This window comes from Nelusetta ayraudi, unplaced genomic scaffold (assembly GCF_046127955.1).
Source record: "Nelusetta ayraudi isolate G7.1 ecotype Tasmania unplaced genomic scaffold, CSIRO-AGI_Nayr_v1 ptg000048l, whole genome shotgun sequence".
Lineage (NCBI taxonomy): Eukaryota > Metazoa > Chordata > Actinopteri > Tetraodontiformes > Monacanthidae > Nelusetta > Nelusetta ayraudi.
This window is the reverse complement of record NW_027466098.1, coordinates 3,164,661-3,187,109: the sequence shown is the minus strand read 5'-3', so window position 1 is coordinate 3,187,109 and position 22,449 is coordinate 3,164,661. Positions and strand designations below refer to the sequence as shown.

At 43.3% G+C, this 22,449-nt stretch overlaps 1 protein-coding gene across 1 annotated transcript in view; it reads right to left on the bottom strand.

Moving 5' to 3' along the window:
* LOC142895010 (NACHT, LRR and PYD domains-containing protein 12-like) overlaps positions 1 to 2,635 on the bottom strand; it is a 160,867-nt gene extending 158,232 nt beyond the window's left edge. Inside the window, exon 1 of the mRNA XM_076035736.1 lies at positions 2,629 to 2,635. Coding sequence (XP_075891851.1) covers positions 2,629 to 2,635 — 7 coding nt within the window. The remainder of the gene's footprint in view (positions 1 to 2,628) is intronic.
* Between the last annotated feature and the right edge of the window lie 19,814 nt (positions 2,636 to 22,449).

Below are 22,449 nucleotides of genomic sequence, written 5' to 3'. Positions count from 1 at the left end.
TGTTAGAGCACGCAGCCGTAGGTCGTGATGGCCGATGGAGGCTTTGTTGAAGCTTCGACAGTTGTTTCAAAAAATGGTTCATTACTCGAGGCTTCAATGACACAGTGCTCGAGGAGGTCATCTAGTGCTCAATAAAATGAAGTGCAATAGAAACGTGTTCATTGTTTCATAGGTTGTTTGGGATTTGATTCGCCATGCATTCTTGTTGGACAACACTACATGGTTGTACGGTTCAATGCTGACACAATAAAATGTAATGTACCACAAACCCAAATCACACTCCCTTTTTTCATCGAAGCTGTTTTAGTAGCGTTAGCACACCGTGATTCCTCATCAACTACAGGCCTACACTTCAAATAATTATGAGAAAAATCCAACGTCAAGAGAGCACTTCCATTAGGAAATAGTCAACATGAAATTTCGTCTTCTACTGACACCTGCTGGTCAAATTGAATAGTTGCAAATATTGTGAAGAAGTTGTCATCTAATTCTAATCCTAAACAATATGGCCATTCGAAGTGAAGTATTAAGACAATTAATCAGGTTTGTACTGCTTGATTGAACACATTAATCCCGTTCCAGTGCACTAAAACCCACTTCCCTTCAGGACCGTGTCAGCGAAGCGAAAACTTCCTTGAGTGACGCTGTTTCCCAGCATGCAATGCGAGCTAGTGATTCACAATACTATTTCATCACAAACATGGATGTAAAAAATAAAAAGGGACGAAAAATGAAACTTCAGGAACACCAACCATTGCAATACAAGCAGAACTGGGCAGAAGTTTTATATTATGTACACCATAATACAGCCTTCTGGTGGACAAGCCATACTATTTAATCCGTGTCCTCCTATGGCACTTCTGTGGGTGGAAGCTCGTCGTAGAGGTCACGTGCTGGTTGCGCGTCACTCCACCGATCACCTCGGGGAAGGTCGTTGCCCTTGCAGGGTACCTGATTCAGGTGAGTATATGGAAAATATGGGTCAATGTGGTCAGTCGTAACAAGAGAAGCTTGCTGGCAAAAATAATGCACTACAAGTGGATGTGACACCTTTTTTTTGTTTTGTATGAGCATTTAAAAAAAACAACAACATAATAATAATATGGATTTTGACCATGTATGTTTTGGAGTTCATTGAAAGAGGTTAATATATACATATATATATATATGTGCGTGCGTGTGTGTGTGTGTAACTTTAACTAACTTATCTATTTCTATCCATCTATCAAACTTACTATCTAGGGATCTATCTACTACTAACTCTCAAAAAACTAACGGACAACCAAGAGCAACAAAACCAACCTACTGCAATTTGTATATTTTAGTGTGTGTGTGTGTGTGTGTTTGTGTGTGTGTGTGTGTTGGGGGGGTGGGGGGGGGGTTAAAATGAGCACAGTGATGGTTCCGCAGCATAAAGTGTATCTTCAGTCGTCAATTGTATGTGTGGGAGTCCCTCAGGTTCAGCCCAGCTGATTTAGTGTTCGGTGAGAGGACCCTCGCGTCTGTTAAGGGGTAAGTGGCTTTCCGATGTTAAACGAGTAGAGAATAATGTGTTAGATTACGTAATTTTTTTTTCCGTGAACGCTTGCATCGTGCTTGTGAAACTGCTCACCAAACTCTTGTCGCCAGCCAGTCTAAAATGAAGCGGCAGTTTGACAAGAAAGCTGTGGCTCGAGTTTTTGAGACAGGCGACCGAGTGTTGGTATTGTTGCCGTTACCCGGTTCCGGTTTGCAGGCTGGTTTTTCTGGTCCGTATGTCGTGGAGCGCAAACTTTCCGATACAGATTATGTAGTGCACACTCCTGATAGAAAACGATCGTCCCGCGTCTGCCATGTCAAAATGTTGAAAAGTTACGCCCGGTTCACACAGGACGCGGAAGCGCCGCGAAGCGAAGCGCTGCGAATCGCTAAACGCTTCCATTCAGCGCCCATGTTAATCAATCAGTGCGTTTACATGCAGAGCTTAATCGGACTAAGCAATCATTCGGTTTTCTCGTCCAATCGGAGTTCTCACCTTGGTCCCCATGTAAATGCAGCTGAGAAATTCAAATTATTGACGGGTCCTCCTCCCAACACTATGGGGTGGAGTGAGTCTTTTCAGCCGGTCAGCTGCTTTCGGTTGACATATTAAATCTATTATGATATGGAACGATAGTTCATAATGTACGTGTTACTTGCTTTGCAGATAAGGTGTACCCTATTTCTTGTGCTCCTGGTTATTTTAAAAGGCAGACAAGAACGTTGTTTGCTGTTGGAGGGCTACAACAACACTTCGATGCTACGCTTTGTGCCGTCGCTACGGACCCCAAACTCTCGTTCTTGTTGGATTCGGGTTCGGAGCAGACTGGTGGGAGAGTTTGTGTACAGGTTTTGCAAAGGAACGGTGTCTTCAGTTATACACACGCTCATTAAAGTGCCGACCGTGGAGGAAGCTGGTGCCGCTGCACGCCGTTTCCAGCAGAATAACAGCGAAATTACCCAAATAAAAACAAATCAGGAAAACATCTTTTTGCTGTGCTTTTATTTACAAAGTTAAAATTCTTCTAACTTACAAAAAATGTGAACGAAAAGGTAGAAATATAAATACAAAGGAATACGTATTTGTTCAGGGGTGCGCAAAGCTGGAGCCCTGCATTTGCTGAGCTACCGTTTTAAAAGGTCTCCGTTGCGCGTTATTTTAATATGTCCATCTCTTTTAGAAGAGAAAGCATCGCCCCGGTCTCAACCTCTCTCCAAATGTCAACATTCTTATTCGCGTTTGCCAGGTTGTTTCGCGCCGTGTGTTTTGTTAGACGACGTAGTTGTGCGGTCATGAGTCGCGAGAGCGAGGCGTGGCGCATGCGCACTCGCATTGTCCAGTTAATAGTCCGATTAAGGCGTATACATGGCAGAGAAATTCAAATTCCAATGGCATTATCTGGGTGTCTCAATCGGAGTTCTCCGATTCCAATCGGAGTTCTCAAACTCCAATCATAATCGGAGTAAGGTGTTTACATGCACGTGAGTTCTCCGATCATAATCGGACTAAGGCAATAATTCGATTTTCTCTAGTGCCATGTAAACGCACTGAATGTAGTGGTTCAGACCAGACGCAAACAGGCGCGCGGCTCGTGCCATTCATTTCAATGGAAGCGGAAGCGCCACGCCAACGAATTTCACGAGCGAGGCTCCAACTGGTTCACACCAGACGCGAACAGCTCCGCGACGGTCGACAAGCGCTTCTGCTCAGCTGCACTCTTTTTTTCACTCCCACTTTTTCACTTCTTTTTTTTTCTTTAAAAAAAAAAAAATAAATTATCGACAGGTGCAAGAGAAAGGGAGGAACTTTCAAGATCGTTGAGTTTTTATTTTTTATTTTTTTTAGTTCTGATGAAATAAATAGACCAATCATTTTATTACTTTGTCTGCTTTCCAAAGAGGTTATTAGTTAAAAAAATATGTGTGGCAGTGCTGTTATGGTCCATAGAGAGTTGCTTCAAAGAATTATCATTTATTATTCAGTGGCACATTGCTCACTTGTTTAATACACAAATAATAGTATATTATTATAATAATACTATTTTATTAATATAATAATAATAATAATAATAATAATAATAATAATAATAATAATAATAAAATAATAATAATAATAATAATAATAATCATTATTATTGATAAAATTTTGAAACAACAATCGTCAGTTGTTCTGTAAAAAATACATTCATTTCCATGTTGAATTTTGTACTGTTCGTGAGCGCGCACGTCTGTCAGTGACGATCTCCACACTGACACAACTGCGCATGCTCTATTATCCCATCAATGCGGAAGTCAAAAGGTTTTTGGGAGCCATGCGCTGGGTGAGCAACTTCATTGAAAGGAATGGGACGCCATCTTGGACTCTGGTTGTGACGTAGCGGGCCGGCGACGCCGACAGGTATGATGTGAATGATTGATAGCTACCATTCGTTCCCGTTAGTGAGAGGATTAAAAACAAACAGACACCATAATGGCATCAAAATGGACTTATCCCAGCGGTGCGGAAAAACGGAAGGAAAAGAAAACTGATCAAGAAAAACTTGCAAAGGGGAAAGGTAAGTTATTTGTTTGTGATGTGGGCTGGAGAGGTGGAGGTGAAACGCTGTTGTCCCCCCCCCGCCCCCCAAGTTGTTTATTTGTCCTGCTAGCCAGCTAGCTAGCGTCGGATAAATGTTAGCTGGCTGGCTAATATTTGTTTGTCATGAATCAGCGTTTTTGTTTGTTTTATGAAAGTTGACCATATCCTGTCAAGTTGGCCTATCCTGCCATGGGAATGACTGATTGACTCCACACCCGTTCATTCACATTCTAACAGGGAGGGAGGGAGGGAGGGCATGTTGTAGTTGTTGTTGTAGTCAGTCCCCTGTTATTGTTCAGTGGAAGTTGTCTCTCACATATTTGACTCTTAATGTTATTTTAGCCTTAACTTAGGATGAATTTACGAAGCTTAGTTTGTATTTTGTAGGCCCTTCATTAGAAATGTGCTACTGTTTTATAATTCAAAGAAATATTTTATGGAAATACTTTATTTGGCGGCCCTGCGATGAACTGGCGACTTGTCCAGGGTGTCCCCTGCCTTCGCCCTAAGACGGCTGGGATAGGCTCCAGCAGACCCCCGTGACTCTGACCTCGGGACTAAGCGGGTATGGAAAATGGATGGATGGATGGACTTTATTTGGCATGGTGTTGACTATTTTAGACTATTGTGGTAGTGGGTCATTTATCTTAGTTTTATTACTTTAACTAGTACAGTGTGTAAAGTAATGCCAAAAACTCTTAAAAGTGACAGTTTTGTAATTGGGTAAAAGCTTTAAAGGGACACTACAATCATAATGTTTAATTTAAAAACAAATAAATTTTTAATTTTCCTATATTACTGCAACATCACTGTAATAATAAAATAGGAAAATGTGCTTCTGATCTGTTTTGCTTGATGATCGAGTGAGCTTTGTCTCTGCAGGAGCAATTCTAAAATATGTTGGCGCTGCAGACATTGAGCCAGAGGGATCTCCCGAACATCCTGACCAGGAAGCTCCAGGACCAACACGTTCCTCAGAACCTCCTTCTGTCCAGGTGAATAATGTGTGTTATTCTTAGTAGCTAAGCTGATAAGTGTGGGACGAAGCTAAGGCAATTAAGCATTATTTTAATTGTTGGTTTGCTTTTTAGTGTTGCACTTGTTGGTTTGTTGGATTTTCTTATTTAAAGTAAGCATTTTTTTTTTTTTTTATGAATACTCAATCTGTTGTATTTATTGACATATAGACGATTCTTTTCCTAGTATTATAGTGTTTGTTTGTTTTTAAATCACTTTAAATTGCCTGAGTTGCTCAACTGAAGATGTTTAATTTTACCTGTAGCCTGTTTTGCTCACGAGGTGTAATAGATTGTGGAATCTTAGTAGACCTTAGACTCACGCTGCTGAGAGTGGCAGCGATCAGCTCCGATGACCGTGGTGCTTGTAAATAAGGCAAATGCGCCATCTAGTGGGACGCAACATGTTTACTCGTGTTGGAGCAATGACAAGTACTACTAACAAAAAAAAAGATGCACAGGGTAAAAAAAATAATCATAAACTCAAGCCCAACAAAGATAACAGATGGGCATAACTGTACTTAATAATGATTACTAGTACTACCAACATTTGTATATTTTACTTTCAACTCGAATTTGAACTATTCATCCCCTTTTTTCAGCAGCCATTAACACTATTAAATTAAATTAAATCAAAACAATAAATTAAAGCTGCAAGCAGCGTTTGCGGGACTGAGCCGCCGTGGCCGACGCGATGCCCGATGACCCCCGATGACGCCTGACCCCTGTCGACGCCCGCAATTGACCCCCGTCCTCTGCCGACGCCCGGCGACATCTGCTGAAAGAAGTCTATGCAAATGATGCAGATTTCTCACCTCCATTTTTTTTTTTTTGGAGGATGCTGTCAAATGCTTTGATGAGACAAACACGTAGGTATTTGAATGACGTCTGTAGCACTTTTCTAAAGGAAACTGCAGGCATTTGTGTGTTGACAAAGAGGGAGAAGAGGTCTAATCATCATATGCCTGTGTATGCAAATGATGCATATTTTTGACCTGCATTTTTTTTTAAGTGGCTGTCAAATGTAAAATATAGGTCTTGATGAGACAAACACATGGATGTTTGAATGACGTCTGTAGCACTTTTGTAAAGGAAACTGCAGCCATTTACAGTATAGTGTGTGTGTGTGTGTGTGTGTGTGGAAGTAGGGATGTGCGATACCACTATTTTTCCTTTCGATACGATACCAGGTGATACCAAGGCTAGTATCCCGATACCAATACAGATACTGATATGAAAATGATGACTTTTACAACGAAAACTTGTGAATGTTATTATAAAAAATGTATTTTATACCTATGTATAAGAATTAAACAAGCTGCCAAATATCAGACTTTGTTTTAATTTTAATCAGAGAAATCAAATCAACAGGTTAACTGAAAATCTGAGCAAATCTCTCTCAAAAAAGAGAAAATAAGAACAGCTGCTCTCAATTCAATATAATTCTTTTTGGACCAGACAGAGTGGTCTTCAGGTTAGAACTTGACAGAATATGTCTGTCTCTTTGGGAGTCATCTATGAAAAATTTAAATATTCTTGATGTAAAAGGAAGTCTTTTTATGGGAAGTATAACTCACATACCACCACAAATAGACTAAATAGCAACAGTTTTACTTGAAATGTGCCATTTAAGTAATTTAATTATTATGCTTTTCCAACTTAAAAGTGACACTGAATTGTGTTAAGATGATGGCAGGAATGTGAGTTAAATTAACAAATACATATTGTGCTGGGAGGAAACATTTTTATCTAACTAAATAAATAAAATATGTTTTAATGAAAAATTGACAAACATTCTGGTATTTTATGTAAATTTATCTTATCTACGTCTATATGCCTGTGATGGTGGGCACTGGGATGTATTTTCACTCCACCTGGATATTGCCTTTCTCTCTGCAGTGCTGGTTGGAAATTGCGCTAACGTTGACGGGGGGGGGGGGGGGACGCACGCTATAGCTGTCGCGCTACGCTAATGTGTTGGCAAAGTTAACGTGCCAAGTTTCGTTGCGGGGGGGGGGGGACTGGACTCCAAGATGCTCCTGCTGATCACTGCTATGCTGGAGCTGGAGATGTGGCCTGTGATGTCTGCACTGGGAGGAAACTGAAGGCCCTCAAGTCCTGTCTGGTCTGTCGGGCCTCCTACTGTGACTCTCACCTCCAGCCTCATCGTGATGCTGCTCCCCTACAGAGACACAAGCTGGTGGAACCCAGCCAGCAGCTCCAGGAGAACATCTGCCCTCGTCAGATGAGGTGATGAAGATGTTCTGCCGCACTGATCAGAAGATCATCTGTGCTTTATGCTGTATGGATGAACATAAAGGTCATCAGACAGTGTCAGCAGCAGTACAGAGGCCTGGGAGGCAGAGAGAGCTGGAGGAGACCAGGCAGAAGATCCAGCAGAAGATCCAGCACACAGAGGAAGACCTGAAGGGGGTGGAGTCCATCAACGGCTCTGCTGATAAAGCAGTGAAGGACAGCGAGAAGATCCTCACCCAGATGATCCGTCTGCTGGAGAAAAGACGCTCTGAGGTGCAGCAGCAGGTCAGATCCACACAGGGGGCAGCAGTGAGTGGAGTCAAAGAGCTTGAGAAGAAGCTGGAGCAGGAGATGATGGAGCTGAAGAGGAGAGACGCTGAGCTGGAGAAGATCTCACACACACTGGACCACAGCCAGTTTCTCCACAGGTTCTCCTCACTGCCAGCACTCAGTCCATCTCCAGACTCCTCCAGCCTGGAGATCCGTCCTCTGAGATACTTTGAGGACGTGGCAGCAGCTGGACCAAGTTGAGAGATGAAATACAGAAAGTTCTGCACAGTGCAACGTCTGTTATTATCTGAGGAGAACAGAAAAGTGACATTCATGGAGGAAGTTCAGTCTTATTGTGATCATCCAGACAGATTCACTGACAAGAAGGAGGTCCTGAGTAGACAAGGTCTGACTGGACGATGTTACTGGGAGGTTGAGTGGAGAAGGGGGAGGGACTTCTGTGGTTTATTTTAGGGGGTTGGTGTAGCAGTGGCCTACAGGAACATCAGCAGAGCAGGAAGGTCAGAGGAAAGTAGATTTGGATTCAATTGCTGTGTCTCAATTCAGGTTCTGCATCCTTGAAGTGCGCATTTTGAAAGGAAGTTGCGTCATCGCACTGCGCGAAGGCTTGTCCCAATTCCCGAGGCTGTTTAGGACGCTCAAAATGCGCACTCGTAAATACGCACTCGTTTTAGCCGATTCCAAGGATACACCGCTACTATCCTTTGCGTACTTGGGTATCCCATGATGCTTTGCGTGCTGCTGCAAAGCATCGTGGGATCCTGGGAAGTCAGCTGAAATTAGCGGCATGTACTGGTTAAGACACGACATATAAATCTAAATATTGACGTTTCACATAAAGTATCCAGTTTTTAATGTAGAATTTTATTTATTTGAACATTCAACGGCATCGTTAGATGGCAAACCAATGGTTAGCGTGATACTATAGAAACGTCACTTCCGGGGTTGGCCAGCCAGAGGGAACGGCGGTGACGAAACGAGGAAATACGCCGAAGGCTAGACCGTCCCGAGTGGTTACCGGGGAGGCGGGGTTTGGTCCGTCCTTCTAGGCTGGGAACTCTAAGAACGCTTCCTTCAGACGGAGGACACTCGGCCTCAAGGGTGCAGAACCTGAATTGAGACACAGCAAATGACAAATCCTGGAGTTTATATTGTTACCCAGGTGAATATTGGTTTCGTCACAACAACATGAGTACTCGTGTCTCAGGTCCTCGGTCCTCCAGAGTGCGAGTGTACCTGGACCACAGAGCAGGTCTTCTGTCCTTCTACAGCGTCTCTGGAACCATGGAGCTCCTCCACAGAGTCCAGACCTCCTTCACTCAGCCGCTACATGTTGGACTTTATGTTCCTTCAGGTTCTTCAGCTGAGTTGATGAAAGTGTGACTGAAGTCGTCAGAGAGACTCTGAGCTGAATTTTCACCTTTGATTCTTCTTCTGGAAACACAGCTGAGGTCTGTTTCCACTCTGGACCTTTCCGCCCTGACCTTTGACCTTTCAACAACTCATCCATCTGATCAACCTTCTGACTGTTGATCCGTTTGTCAACAATCAGATGAATGCATGTAAATATTGTGAGAGAATTTTGTCTTTTGATTCTGCTTGTTGGCTCAATGTGACAACAGTCAATCAATAAGTCATGAAATATACCATCAGTCTATACTGCATAACAATGTCAAGTCAATGATCAAGTGTTGAATTGAAGCAATAAAGCAACAAGACAATCCAGATAAAGTCTCTGCTTGTTGGTAGATTTCTCTTCTGTCAAGATCTCCATGTATTCACCACAGACATTTAGAAAGTCAACACCATGAAGACAAGATCAAAGTTTCAAAAGCACATCAGTCAATGTGGGAAACAGCTGATATTTATCTGGCACACACACACACACACACACACACACACACACACACACACACACACACACCACTATTTTACAGAACAAGTAGAGAACGGGTACTTTACTGACTCATAGTCTATTTACTTTATTGCATCTTAACCAATGTTCCCTCTAAGCTGCTTGCTTGCGCAATCGCGCACTACTTGCACATTCTCAGCGCACAAGGAAATCTATGTAGCACATAAAATAAAATTCAACAGAAACGTATTAATTAATAATTTTAGAGCTTTTATTAGGCGGCGCACCGCTACGCCTTCAGAATGATGATTTTTTTTTTTTTCTTCCAGCTGCACCGTATGAGTCCAAAAGGCAGAGAAAGTTTCCAGGCTTTCACAGCCAAGCGGTGAACGCACAACCATCACGCACACACAGCACCACCTGCCGATGAACGGGCACCCGCAACCAGGGTTCTTCCTCCGGCTGCGCTAATGTCCAAGCCCAGTGCACCCGCTTTAAACCCCACCACCACGCGCCAGAAGCTTTTTAAAACATTCAGCAATCAATCAATCAATCAATCAAATTTTATTTATATAGCACCTTTCATACAAAGGCTTGCAACTCAAGGTGCTTAACAGAAATTAAAATCAAATATTAGTGAAAATAAAAGAAAAATAGAGCAAATACCATCCACCCATGTCCTCCCAAATCACATACAGGTTACCACCCCCCCACCCCACACACACACACACACACGCGCACATACAAACACACACAAAACATCCCAGAGAACAGTTTAAAAATAAGTAAGTAAATACATAAAAAATGTCAGTCAATCAGCACAATAAAAATTGAAATGGCAAGGCACTGAGAGACCTGTAGTAGGAAACAGCCACCCACGGGGATCATCCATACCGAGAGGGTCCCTAGAACGATGAGACCCCTCCCAGTGAGCAGGCCCCCTACAAGGAAACACTGGAGCTAAAAACAATACAGGAAAAGGAAGTTAAAAGAATAATAATAGTAACAATAATGAAAATAAATAAAAAATAAAATAAATAATATAAACTAAACTAAATTAAAAAACTATAAGATTGTAAAAAGTAAAAAGATATACAGGAAATAAGATAGTAAAGATAAAAATAAGATAAAATATTCAATAATCCTAAAAGATTTAAAGCTAAAAAGCAAGACAAGTAAAATACAAATTAAATAAATCACTTAAAAGCCAAACTAAAAAGGTGAGTCTTAAGCCTCCCCTTAAAAACATCAACAGTCTCTGCAGTCCTGATTCCCTCTGGCAGGCTGTTCCAAAGTTTCGGACCGTAGTGGCTGAACGCAGCCTCTCCATGGGTTCTGGTCCGAACACTTGGAACAATTAATAGGCCGGTTCCAGAGGACCTCAAGATCCGCGAGGGCTGATAAGATAAAAGCATATCTGATAAATAAGATGGTCCAAGACCGTTAAGACACTTGAAAACTAATAAAAGCACTTTAAAGTCGATCCTGAATCGCACAGGGAGCCAATGCGGTGATTATAAACTGGAGTAATGTGATCCCGCCCCCTGGTCCTCGTAAGCACACGAGCGGCTGAGTTCTGAGGTACCTGTAAGTTACAGATAGTTTTTTTTTGGTAGACCAGAGAGCAGGGCATTGCAGTAGTCTATCCGACAAGAAATAAAAGCATGCATCAGCACCTCTGTGTCTGCCTGGGAGAGAAACGGGCGGACTCTAGCTATGTTCTTAAGATGATAAAAACCCGTCCTTGTGACGTTTTTAATATGCGCAATAAAACTAAGCTCAGAGTCAAAAATGACGCCCAGGTTCTTTACAGATTGTGTTGGTTTAAAATGATGAAGTTTTGGTAAAAGTTTCTCTCTCTTGCCTTCAGGACCAATAACTAAAACCTCTGTTTTGTCCTGGTTGAGCTGTAGGAAGTTCGCTGCCATCCATGACTTAATATCTAAAATACATTTTAAAAGGGTATCAATACGCCCTGTGTCATCAGGAGACACAGCAATGTAAAGCTGTGTATCATCAGCATAAGAGTGGAAGGTGACGCTGTGTCTCCTGATGACATCCCCAAGGGGAAGCATGTAAAGATTAAAAAGTACTGGACCTAAAATTGACCCTTGGGGAACCCCACACTTAATTTTATGTTTTCCGGAGGAACACGCATCCAAACTTACGAAGAAATAGCGATCTGTGAGGTAAGAACAAAACCAGTTAAGAACAGCACCAGAGAGGCCCACCAGGTTTCTGAGTCTGTTTAATAAAATGTGGTGATCTACTGTATCGAAGGCAGCGCTTAGATCCAGTAGCACCAGGACTGTGAGTTTATTTGAGTCCGCATTACACCTGATATGATTTAAAATCTTTACGAGGGCTGTCTCGGTGCTGTGGTTCATCCTAAATCCAGACTGATATTTCTCTAAGATTTTGTTTGTACTTAAAAAATAATTTAATTGGTTAAAAGCATTTTTTTCTAAAATCTTACTTAAAAATGGCAAGTTGGATACAGGTCTGTAATTGTCAAGAATAGTTTAGTCTAAATTGCTCTTCTTCAGAAGGGGCCTCACCACTGCCGTTTTAAAGGCAGCAGGGAAGACACCCGTCTGAAGAGAGCAATTTACAATGTATAAAATCTGTTCCTCAAAGAATCCATAAAATGTCTTTAAAAGTGATGTGGGAATTGGATCTAAAAGGCAGGTTGTTGGGTTTACCTGGGAGAAAACTCGACCAAGTGTCCTTGCATCAACCAGGGCAAAACTCTCCAGTGTTTCCTTGGATAAAAATGACAGTCCAGATGTATTAAAAGATACATTCTGATGCGCTAAAAGACTGGACCTGATGCCATCGATTTTACCTCTGAAGTGGCCTGCAAAGTTCTCGCAGAGAGCGTCAGACGGCATCTCTGGGGATTTTTTAAGATTATTATTAGTTAAAAGGTTGAAGGTGGAGAAAAGATACTTTGAATTATTTTTGTTTTCTATGATAAGTTTTGAAAAATGGGAGATTCTTGCCTGTTTGATTGTAATATTGTGACATTTTAGTTGTTCACGAAGAACTTCATAATGAACGGTGAGTTTGCTTTTTCTCCACCTTCTCTCTGCACTCCTGCATTGTCTTTTTGATTTTAAAATCTCTGGTTTATGTCTCCACGGGGATAAAAGCTGCTTTGTTTTAACAGTTTTTGTTAAAAGTGGAGCCACAGAGTCTAATGTGGATTTAAGTTTGCTATTAAAATTTTCAACAATAAAATCACAGGGTGCAGGTAAAATTTCAGCAGGAGTGCATTTTAAAACCTCAATAAAATTTGCAGCCACCTCAGAGGTAAGGCAGCGTTTCCTCACTGTTCTCACCGGGGCTTCCTGTTGGTTAAAACTGGCGATGTTAAAATACACACAATAATGGTCGGACACGGCCAGATCAACAACAGAGGACAGACCAGTGGACAAGCCATAGGTTATGACTAGGTCCAGGGTGTGTCCCCTGTTGTGAGTAGGCCGTGTGACGTGTTGGTTAAAATTCATGCAGTTTAAAAGGTGTAAAAACTCTCTTGACAGTGGGTCAGAGTTGTTGTCGATGTGCAAGTTAAAATCGCCAGTTATTAAAATTCTATCATAAGTTGTCAGTGTGATTGATAAAAGGTCGGAGAGCTCACTGATAAAAGCAGTTGAGTAATGCGGGGGTCTGTATACATTAATGCAAATAATTGGTGGACTGCTAAAAACAAAAGCATGGTACTCAAATGATGAGTAACTGTTAAAAGAAACTTCCTTTGACATTAAATTGTTTTTAAAAATTGATGCAGTTCCACCTCCTCTCTTACATCCCCTGATAGAAAATAAAAAGCTAAAATTTGGTGGGCAAGCCTCGGTGAGGACAGCTGGAGCCTCTGTGCCAAGCCATATGTCTCTGTTAAAAGCATACCATCTAACTTATTATCTAAAATCAATTCATTTATGATAAAAGATTTGTTTAAAAGGGAGCGCACGTTCAGCACGGCCAGGTTAATGGTCGTGCCAGACGTGCGCGCGTGACCACGGGGAGATAAAATGTGTGGATATAAAAGATTGCTTCTGTTAAAACCAAATTGTCTGTATGTCTCGGGGGAAAGTCTGCCTGTAGCGTGGGTTGTGCGGTTGTGGGTTATGTGTTTGTTGCGTTTATATGGTCGATGATTCATTATTACAGGTATGGGAGCAGGTGTTGGTGGAACAGCAGTAGCAAGCTCAGTCCTATCAGCACTAGGGAAGCGTGCCCTGTGGGAGGCGCTGCAGGAGGCAATGTCCACAGGGTGCTCCGTAGAGGAAGTGGTCGGCACTGAGCAGGGGGTGTGACGCGAAGACAGTCACGCAGGTGTGAGAGACGCTGATTGTATGGTGTAGTGGATGTTTGAGGTTAACGTGCGGCTACCTAATTTGTTTGGGTGAAGTCCATCATGACGGTAAAACGACAGGCGATTCCAGAATAAATTAAAATTGTCAATGAAGTTAAAACCAATGGTGGTGCAGGCGGCGCGGAGCCAGGAATGAAGTTGCAGGAGTCGACTGAACCGCTCTGCTCCGAGGCCAAGTGTCGGGAGAGGACCGCTGATGAAGATTGACATCCCGCAATTCTTCAGGGCCACAAACAGATCGTTAAAGTGACACTTTAGCAGCTCGGATTCCCGACGACGCACATCATTGGCTCCAACGTGCAGGACCAAACGTTTAATGGAGTGTGGGAACGACTGCAACAAGTCCGGGAGTTTGTTTTTAATGTCATTGACGGTGGCTCCTGGAAAACAATGAGTGGTGGCATTGAAGAAACGGACGTTTCTAATTATGGAGCTACCAATGATGGCGGTGGTTGGGGCAAACAGTGGCTGAGGACGAGGGGCCGAGCGCTGGTGCCACAGTGTCACATCATCGGCGGAGGCTGGGGTCCCGCACGACTCTACAAGACCCAGAGCGCCACCAGAACGTCATCGCGCCCTGAGAGCAGCCTCCTTCACCAACCTGCGCCGAGAGGTGGAGGTTGCGGACCTGACTGGAGGTTCCAGCGCAGACGACCCAACAGCCCGGGCCGCTGGCAGTGGACCAGTAAGAGAGGAGGCGAGATGGTCATTTTGGAGGGGAGGGAAGTCCTCAACACTCAAGATGTCATATTTGTTGTCCATCTGAAGCTCACAAGGCGGAGCAGGTAACGGACTGGGTCGCGTCCGCCGCCCTCCCAGCACTGTGGACCAGGGCTGTTGGTTGGGAGTGGAGCTGTTAGCTCGGAGCCTCAGATTGGGGCTAAAAGTGAAAGCTGCCCTTGCACTGCCGCTCAGCCATTTAGGCTTAGCCCCCTGCACCAGCCACGTATCCTCCCGGATGGAATTAAGTGGTGGAATTGAAGACACTAGCCCAGGTGTCGTTGCGGCAGGCGGTTCGTCGGCGCAGAGCTGGGGAGCTAGGGCCGATCCCTCAGCCGGAGCTGAGCCAGTGAGCCCGGGATCTGTGTCCATGGAACCGGGACCGAGCATCGGGATGGTTGAATCCAGATCCGCGAGTCCGACTGAATCGGGACCAGTAGGACCCAGGCTAACAACAGAATCCAGCCTCATCTCTTCATCCCTGATCCAGTAGAGGTTGGAGATACGCTGCTCCAGCTCCGCGATCTTCTGCGATTTGTGGATACAGCTGTCACACTCGTGTGGGGAGGTAAGTGGAGCCATGCGGGGGGCAGGCGGGACAATCTGGAAACCAGAAAAGAAACTCCGGCAGCAACAGTGTAGTGCAAAACGGCGTAGCTCGTAGCTCTTTTACTGGTGTTTATGGCTGTGGGCCACAGTGGAAAACTTACACGCGAGGACTCCAAAGTGGAGTCCGCTGCGTTTTGTTGTCTTAGATCAGAGTGGGTTTAGGTCCGACAAACAGCGAAACTTACCAGCGCGGGCCCATTTCTGGGCCCGTTGAGGTGAAAACGTATCCTGGATAAAACTTTGCCAGGTATCTGCAGATACTCCGGTGTCCAGGAGTGGAACAGAATGTGAGCAACTGTTGGTGCTCTGTTATATTAGTCTCTGGTAAAAACTCTGGATGGTATTTGTGCTCAGGGTGGAGGTACAAACCGCGGCGTAGCAATATAGGTCAGAGCCGAGTGTGCTGAGTGTGCCTCACGGCGGCCATCTTGTCAACCTAGTCCTGATCCAATGAATGCCCATTGCCCACCTCTGGGAATGCGAGCCGAAATGCCAAGAACTGCGGAGGACAGAGTTCTCAGCGTGGACACTGGGGTTGCCGGAGCGGCGGAGTGGAGACAAAGACAAGTGCGTCACGTCTCAGTTCATTACGGGACAGCTTTTTTAGTTGCCAAATACGGGACAATCGCGTATTTGAGCACGGAAACGACGCAAAGTCACAAACACAAATACAAGTTTAAAACGGTACAAAAAAAGGATCGTGGTGCAAACGCAAAAAAACAAAACAAAAAAACAACACGCTGCAGGACATAAAAACATTCACTTCATCAGAGGAGCGATGCAAAGCAAGAAAACGCTGCATAACGCATTCCCTACACCGGAAGTAGAGTTGCTCCACGAGGAGCGCTCCCCTACAGCGAAGAACAGTCCCAACACTTCCAGTGAGAGTCGCCGCCTCCTACAGTTTCAACACCGGGACATCTCGCGGGGGTGGAGGACCTCCACCTGAATGTGGGAGTGGGTGTGTTTCCACAAAATATGTGTCTTCATGGTATTTAGCTTTTTAATGAAAGGACTCTTAAAACACTGAAAAATAAATGCAATATAGCCATTTTATGACTTACTGTAAATGTACAGTTAGGAGACATTTCCTGCTTGGCATTGCTGCCTGTCGCACTTCTTTCGGTGCCCACGGGTCAGCTGCAGGGTCATCAACCATGAACTACCATTCATTGACGTTTCGCCCCTTGTGGCGGGACAGTGACATCGTTGATTCTGTGGTTGTTGATGGGGTGAGGCGTTTTTTCCCCAACTCCTGTCCTTGTTTCGTTCTTTCTTTTATACAGTCAGGCAATCTTTCTAGATACACTACTTTTATTGTATGGCCGCTAGTTATAACAGTGCTCATCAGGTAAAACACCCGGAAGCCAACGTCATCAACTCGCACCAGATGTCTCTGCATATTGCATGGAACTTGGCTGCCATCTAGTGGTTAACTTTCGTAACATCTCCTTTAACATATGGAAAGAAAGCAGTTGAAAATGGACAATAGTGACCGGATGAGAGTTACGTGGCCAGCAACAACAATAGCTGGCTACAGGTTAAACAGAAATGACTAGTTCACTCTCCTAAACATTAGAAAAAAATGAACAGTCCACATGAACAAAGTGGCACAGAAATAAACAAGAGATGACATTCCTTCTTCAGAAAGTTTAAACAACAAAGTCTTTGCGGTACCTCTCAGGAGGTTTTATGTTGGATCTGGTTCTCTGGTTCTGGTCTGCTTGAGGCCTAAATGTCCAGATTGGGGGACACTTGGCACATCAGTCAACACTGGAGCCCGTTCTAGTTCTGAAGCCCCTTCCCTCCTGTCACCAACTATGTGCTCGAGTCTGCTGTCTGTTTGACTGTTGTCCCAGTCATCTTCCACCAGGGAATATGTACATATATATATATATATACATATATATATATATATATGTATATATGTATATATATATATATATATATATATATATATGTATATATGTATATATGTATATATATATATGTATATACATATATATATATATATATATATATATATATATATATATTTATATATATATATATATATATATATGTATATATATATATATATATATATATATATATATATATATATATATATATATACATACATATATATATATATATGTATACATATATATATATATGTATATGTATATATATATATATACATATATATATATATAGCTTTCGAAAAACACCCTCTCGCAGGGCAAAGAGGATGCTGGTGTTGCCAGGCAGGTACTCATTTGCTAGCTTGTATAGGTTTGGGTATACAGCTTTGTGTGTCATCCAGTACACCAGAGGGTCCTGTGATAACACTGCACCTCCACTATGGCATCAGCAGTAGCATTGCTGGATGCCCTCGCTTCTTCAGCGTCCCGGTCCAACAGCTTCCACAGGTCAATGGCTGAAAATGAAACATTAGATAAAGTTTAGTCTGTACATGAAAAAATACAAATAAAGTCTATTGATCCAAATTCTATAATTTTTGTACCTTGGGAAGATGCAGCTGGTTCTGGCTGTGCTCTCGAAGTAGATGGCGGCTCCTCTTCATGCAGTACATTCCGCAACAATGCCGCACACTCAGATTTTAACCGGCGCACAGCTGACTCAGCATTTTCAGGGCTTTTATTTGTTATTGTATGAATAAGTTGAGTAATACGCTTGTAACAAATGACCTTGTTCGGCGGCACGATTTCAAAATGCTCCCAGACTTGAGATCTCTTCCTGGTTGGTTCCGTTGCAGAGCAATAAGAAAGCAAACCGAAAGCAATACGAAAGCTGATCAAATCAATCCAAAAGGTATCAACCAGATAGGCAACGCATTGCGCCGTTTCATCCATTTTAAACTCAACTGAGACCTGCCAGTCTTTCAAAGCCTCGCCCACTGAACCAAACCAGCCAGCTGATTCAGTCTGAATGAAGCAGTGAAGTGGTTCAAACGTCATCAGTCACGTGATTTGAAGCAAGCTCCGGAGCAGTGCTTCAGAAAAAAACCCTACCGAGTTGTGGGGCGTGGTTCGAAGCCCTGTGTCAGAGAGAACATCACTAGTTGTGTCTGAAAGTTCATCTAGTTCCCAGTCGTCAGAGTAGTAGAAAGGTCGCAGTTCTGGAGCTACTGCTTGTGTAGCTGTGGGCCACCCTTTCAATATGTAAATCTGCAGTGCACAGTGGATAGACAGTGGATCTTTGATTGTGGCAGTTCTAATGGACTCCAGTGTAGCTGTTGAAATATTCGTGTCTGCGAGGTGGTCGACTCGTTGTAGGTCTTCGGTGGTGAGGCCCATGGCATAGATGGTGGCAGGTGTTGCCCATTCTGAAGAAGAGCTGCACCTAGGTCTGTCTCGCTGGCGTCACACTGTAGTGTGACTTCTTCCTGCAGGTTGTAGTACTTGAGTACTGGGTGGCATGTGATTAATTGCTTCACAGTGTCAACGGCAGATTCATGTTGTGATAGCCATGTCCACTCCACGTCCTTATCTGTCAGGCGTTGGAGAGGCTCGCACACATCTGAGAGATGAGGAAGAAATTTGGCAAGATCATTTACAAACCCCAGGAATCTCTGTAGCGATTTAACATCAGTGGGTGTTTGCATGTGTTGAAACGCTGCCACCTTCTCTGGGTCAGGGCGAAGGCCCTCTGTGGTGAGAAGATGTCCCATGTATTGGACACTGGATAGTTTTAGTTTCAGCTTCTTTTTATTGAGCTTTAGATTGACCTCCCTGGCCCTCTGCAGCAAGGCAGTCAGGTTTCTGTCATGGTCAGTTAGTGCCTCTTCTGAAGTGTCTCCACAGCCGTAGAGAAGAATGTCGTCTGCAATGACACTTACACCGGTCAGGCCTTGCAACACCTCATGTTGCCTGCGTTGATATTCTTCTGCAGCTGGTTTTATGCCGAAAGGCATCCTTAGCCACCCGAATCTGCCAAGCGGGGTCCAAAAGGTGGTCAGATAACTGCTCTCTTCTTCAAGTTTGACTTGCCAGTAGCCATCTTTGGCATCAAGCACGGAGAATACTTTTGCTTTTGCAATGTCTGGGAGTATCTCCTCTATTGTTGGCATCTGGTAGTGTGACCGCCGTAGAGCTTTATTGAGTGCGCTGGGATCAATGCAGGTGCGCAGCTTTCCTGGCTTTTCTATGACAACCATGTTGCTGATCCATTGTGTTGGCTCTGTGACTCTTTTGATGATGCCATTCTTCTCCATGGATCGTATGGCTTCAGTGACTTTGTGTTTGAGCAGAATGGGAATTTGTCGTGGCACCTGATGCACAGGCCTAATGTCGGGGTCCACCTCGAGGTGTAGTTCACCAGGAAGACAGCCAAGGCCTTCAAACACATTGTTGTATTTTGAGATGATGTCCTCTGTGGTGGTTGTGAAATGCATATCTGTCCCTGTTGTGCTGCGTGAGACCGCTGTAGATGACATATCTGTGTGGTGTATGAAATAGCAAGTTGAGTCTTTTGCATGTTTTTGCAGAAAGCAGAGGCATTTGTGACGTGTGTATAACTTGAAACTTCAGGTCGTGTGTTTGTCCATCATGGTCAGCTTTGAGGTGACACAACCCAGCTAGTTTCACTTGTGACCCATCATACAGTTTAATGGTGGCTTTGCTGGCTGGTATGTCTGGATTACCATCTTGTGTGATGAGCTGTAGATCTCTGAAGCTTATGGCGTTGGTTGTGGCTCCTGTGTCCAATTGACATGTGATTGTATGGCTAGGGTCATATGATACTGGTTCAGTCATGTACGGTGTTACTTTGAGGTTGACAAGCCATTTCTCGTTTCCCTGTTCCATAGCGTTTATGTTTGATAGGAACCACACCTCTTCCATTTCTTCTTCCTCCTCTACTCTGTCTTCTCCAAGAAAGTTCACCCGTGTCTTGCGCTGGGCTTGTTTGCACACTCTTGCAGTGGCAAGTGGTTTTTCTTTCCACAGGCTTTGCAGATGACGCCAAATGCAGGGCATTTCATTCTGTCATGCACTGCTCCACAGTAACGACAGAGGTTATTATTTGGGCGTTTATCTTTGTTTGCATGTCCCATATGCTCTTTGTAATTATGCTGAGGTGCAAATGAGGGGCGCATCTCTGAGCGTTTGTCATGTGCAAAGTGTACATTCTTCTGTTCCACACCAGTTATTATCTTATTTTGAATTTGTGCTAGTTCGCTGACTCTAAACATGTCTATTGCTTTGGCAAATGTGAGTTCTGATTCACGTAACATGAGTGCTTGTGTACTTGCATTTTTAGTCACAAGCACTAATCTGTCACGGATCAATTCATCTCGCAGTGGACCAAATTCACATTTGTCTGCTAGCTTTCTCAGGTTTGCAACATATTGCTCTGTTGACTCATGTTGACTCTGCTGTGCAGTGTTAAATACGTAGCACTCGTAGATTACATTTCTGGAAGGTTCAAAGTGTTTTTGTAGTGCATCCAGATTCTTCTGTGGATTGTCTCTGTCCTCTGCTGACATGTGAAGATGTCTTTGTATTATGTGACATTCTTTGCCCATTACTGTAAGCAGGGTGGCTACTCTTACTTTTGCTTCTTTTTTGTCCAGTTCCGTTGTTATCTCATAGTTTTCCCATTGTGCTCTAAAGAATGTCCAGTTGTTATATACGTCGCCCTTCATGTCCATTGCGTCTGGTACAGGAATCGAAAAAGCCATGGTTCGTCAGGTATTAGCTTAGCAGTTTAGCTCCATTGAAAAAACGTCCAGCCTTTATAGCGCCTTGTTGTTCTGTCTTCAGCCGCGGCGTTAAGTTTCCGCTTCTGACACCATGTTTCGTTCTTTCTTTTATACAGTCATGCAATCTTTGTAGATACGCTACTTTTATTGTATGGCCGCTAGTTATAACCATAGATATATACAGAAGGCTAGATGTCTCACGGCGCAGAATCAAACGTCCACACTGGCCGCCATCTTTCCACAGTCAAGCAGTCACGGTCTGATGTAGTGAATGTGAGGGAACGTGAGTGATCTGAACAAACATTAACACTCTGATCTCGCTGAAAACTTGACGGCTTTGCACACGGTTTGCTTTCTTACAAACGTTCATAACGTAGCAATAATTCTGGATGGTTGAACATGTTGAGAGTGCAGCTTTCTATTAGAAAAAAAAACACAATGGTGCTATGGCAGCCTATCTGCACAAGTTAATACGACTGAGACCACTAAGATTTTCATTTCTTAAGTTAAGTTTAGCCAACAGCTATTTCAGGACAAACTAGTATTTTGTTCACATACAATATTTGTGGTGTCGGTTGTAGTTATTCGCTGAGGTGCGTTTCCTATAACGTTGCTGCTGCATGAACGCAGTCTCATCAGTTCATGCAGCAGAGACACGGTGATCAATGAACTAGAGCTGCTGATATCTCATCCCCCACCTGTTTGATTCAGAGTCGAACGGTGACAACCTGAGATTACAGTCCGTCTTTTTTCTTGTTGTGATAAAAGGGATTAGGATTGGTAGGTGTAAATAAAACAAGCAATTTGACACATGGAGAGACAGAATAGCTTTTTTTCTATATCATTTAACTTAATTTGCAAATGATTTACAATTGGATTGCTTTGCTACAGCATCATGCATTATGGTTTCTACAGGAAATCGGTGACTGAAAAAATGCCGAACTTCTGTGCCGCTTATGGATGCAGCAATCGTCGCTGTCCACAAACAAAAGCTTGTAGGATCACATTTCATCTGTAAGCTATTGTTGGAGCTGTTTGATTAATGTTACGATTTAGTGCTGGTTTGTTTAGTTTAGCGTTTAGCATATATGTTTTTATTAAATACGGGTGTGTGCGTGTTTTTGCTATTTTCACATGAAAGCCTATGGTTATAAATCATTAATAAGTATGCAGTATCATAACTATGCTTATAACCTTTGTAACAAACCAAACCGCTCGAAATTCGGTTGAAAATAGAGCAATTTAGGGCTATTTAAAAGAACATGCACAATAAGAATACATAGTTATGAGTGAGAGGGGCGGAGCGAGGTGACTGTGGCAAGATGGCCGCCAGTGCGGACGTTCGATTCCATTGGCCAGCAGCGCAGATAAGACATCTCGCCTTCTGCATATATCTATGGTTAGAACAGTGCTCATCAGGTAAAACACCCGGAAGCCAACGTCATCAACTCGCACTAGATGTCTCTGCATATTGCATGGAACTTGGCTGCCATCTAGTGGTTAACTCTTGTAACACTGTCC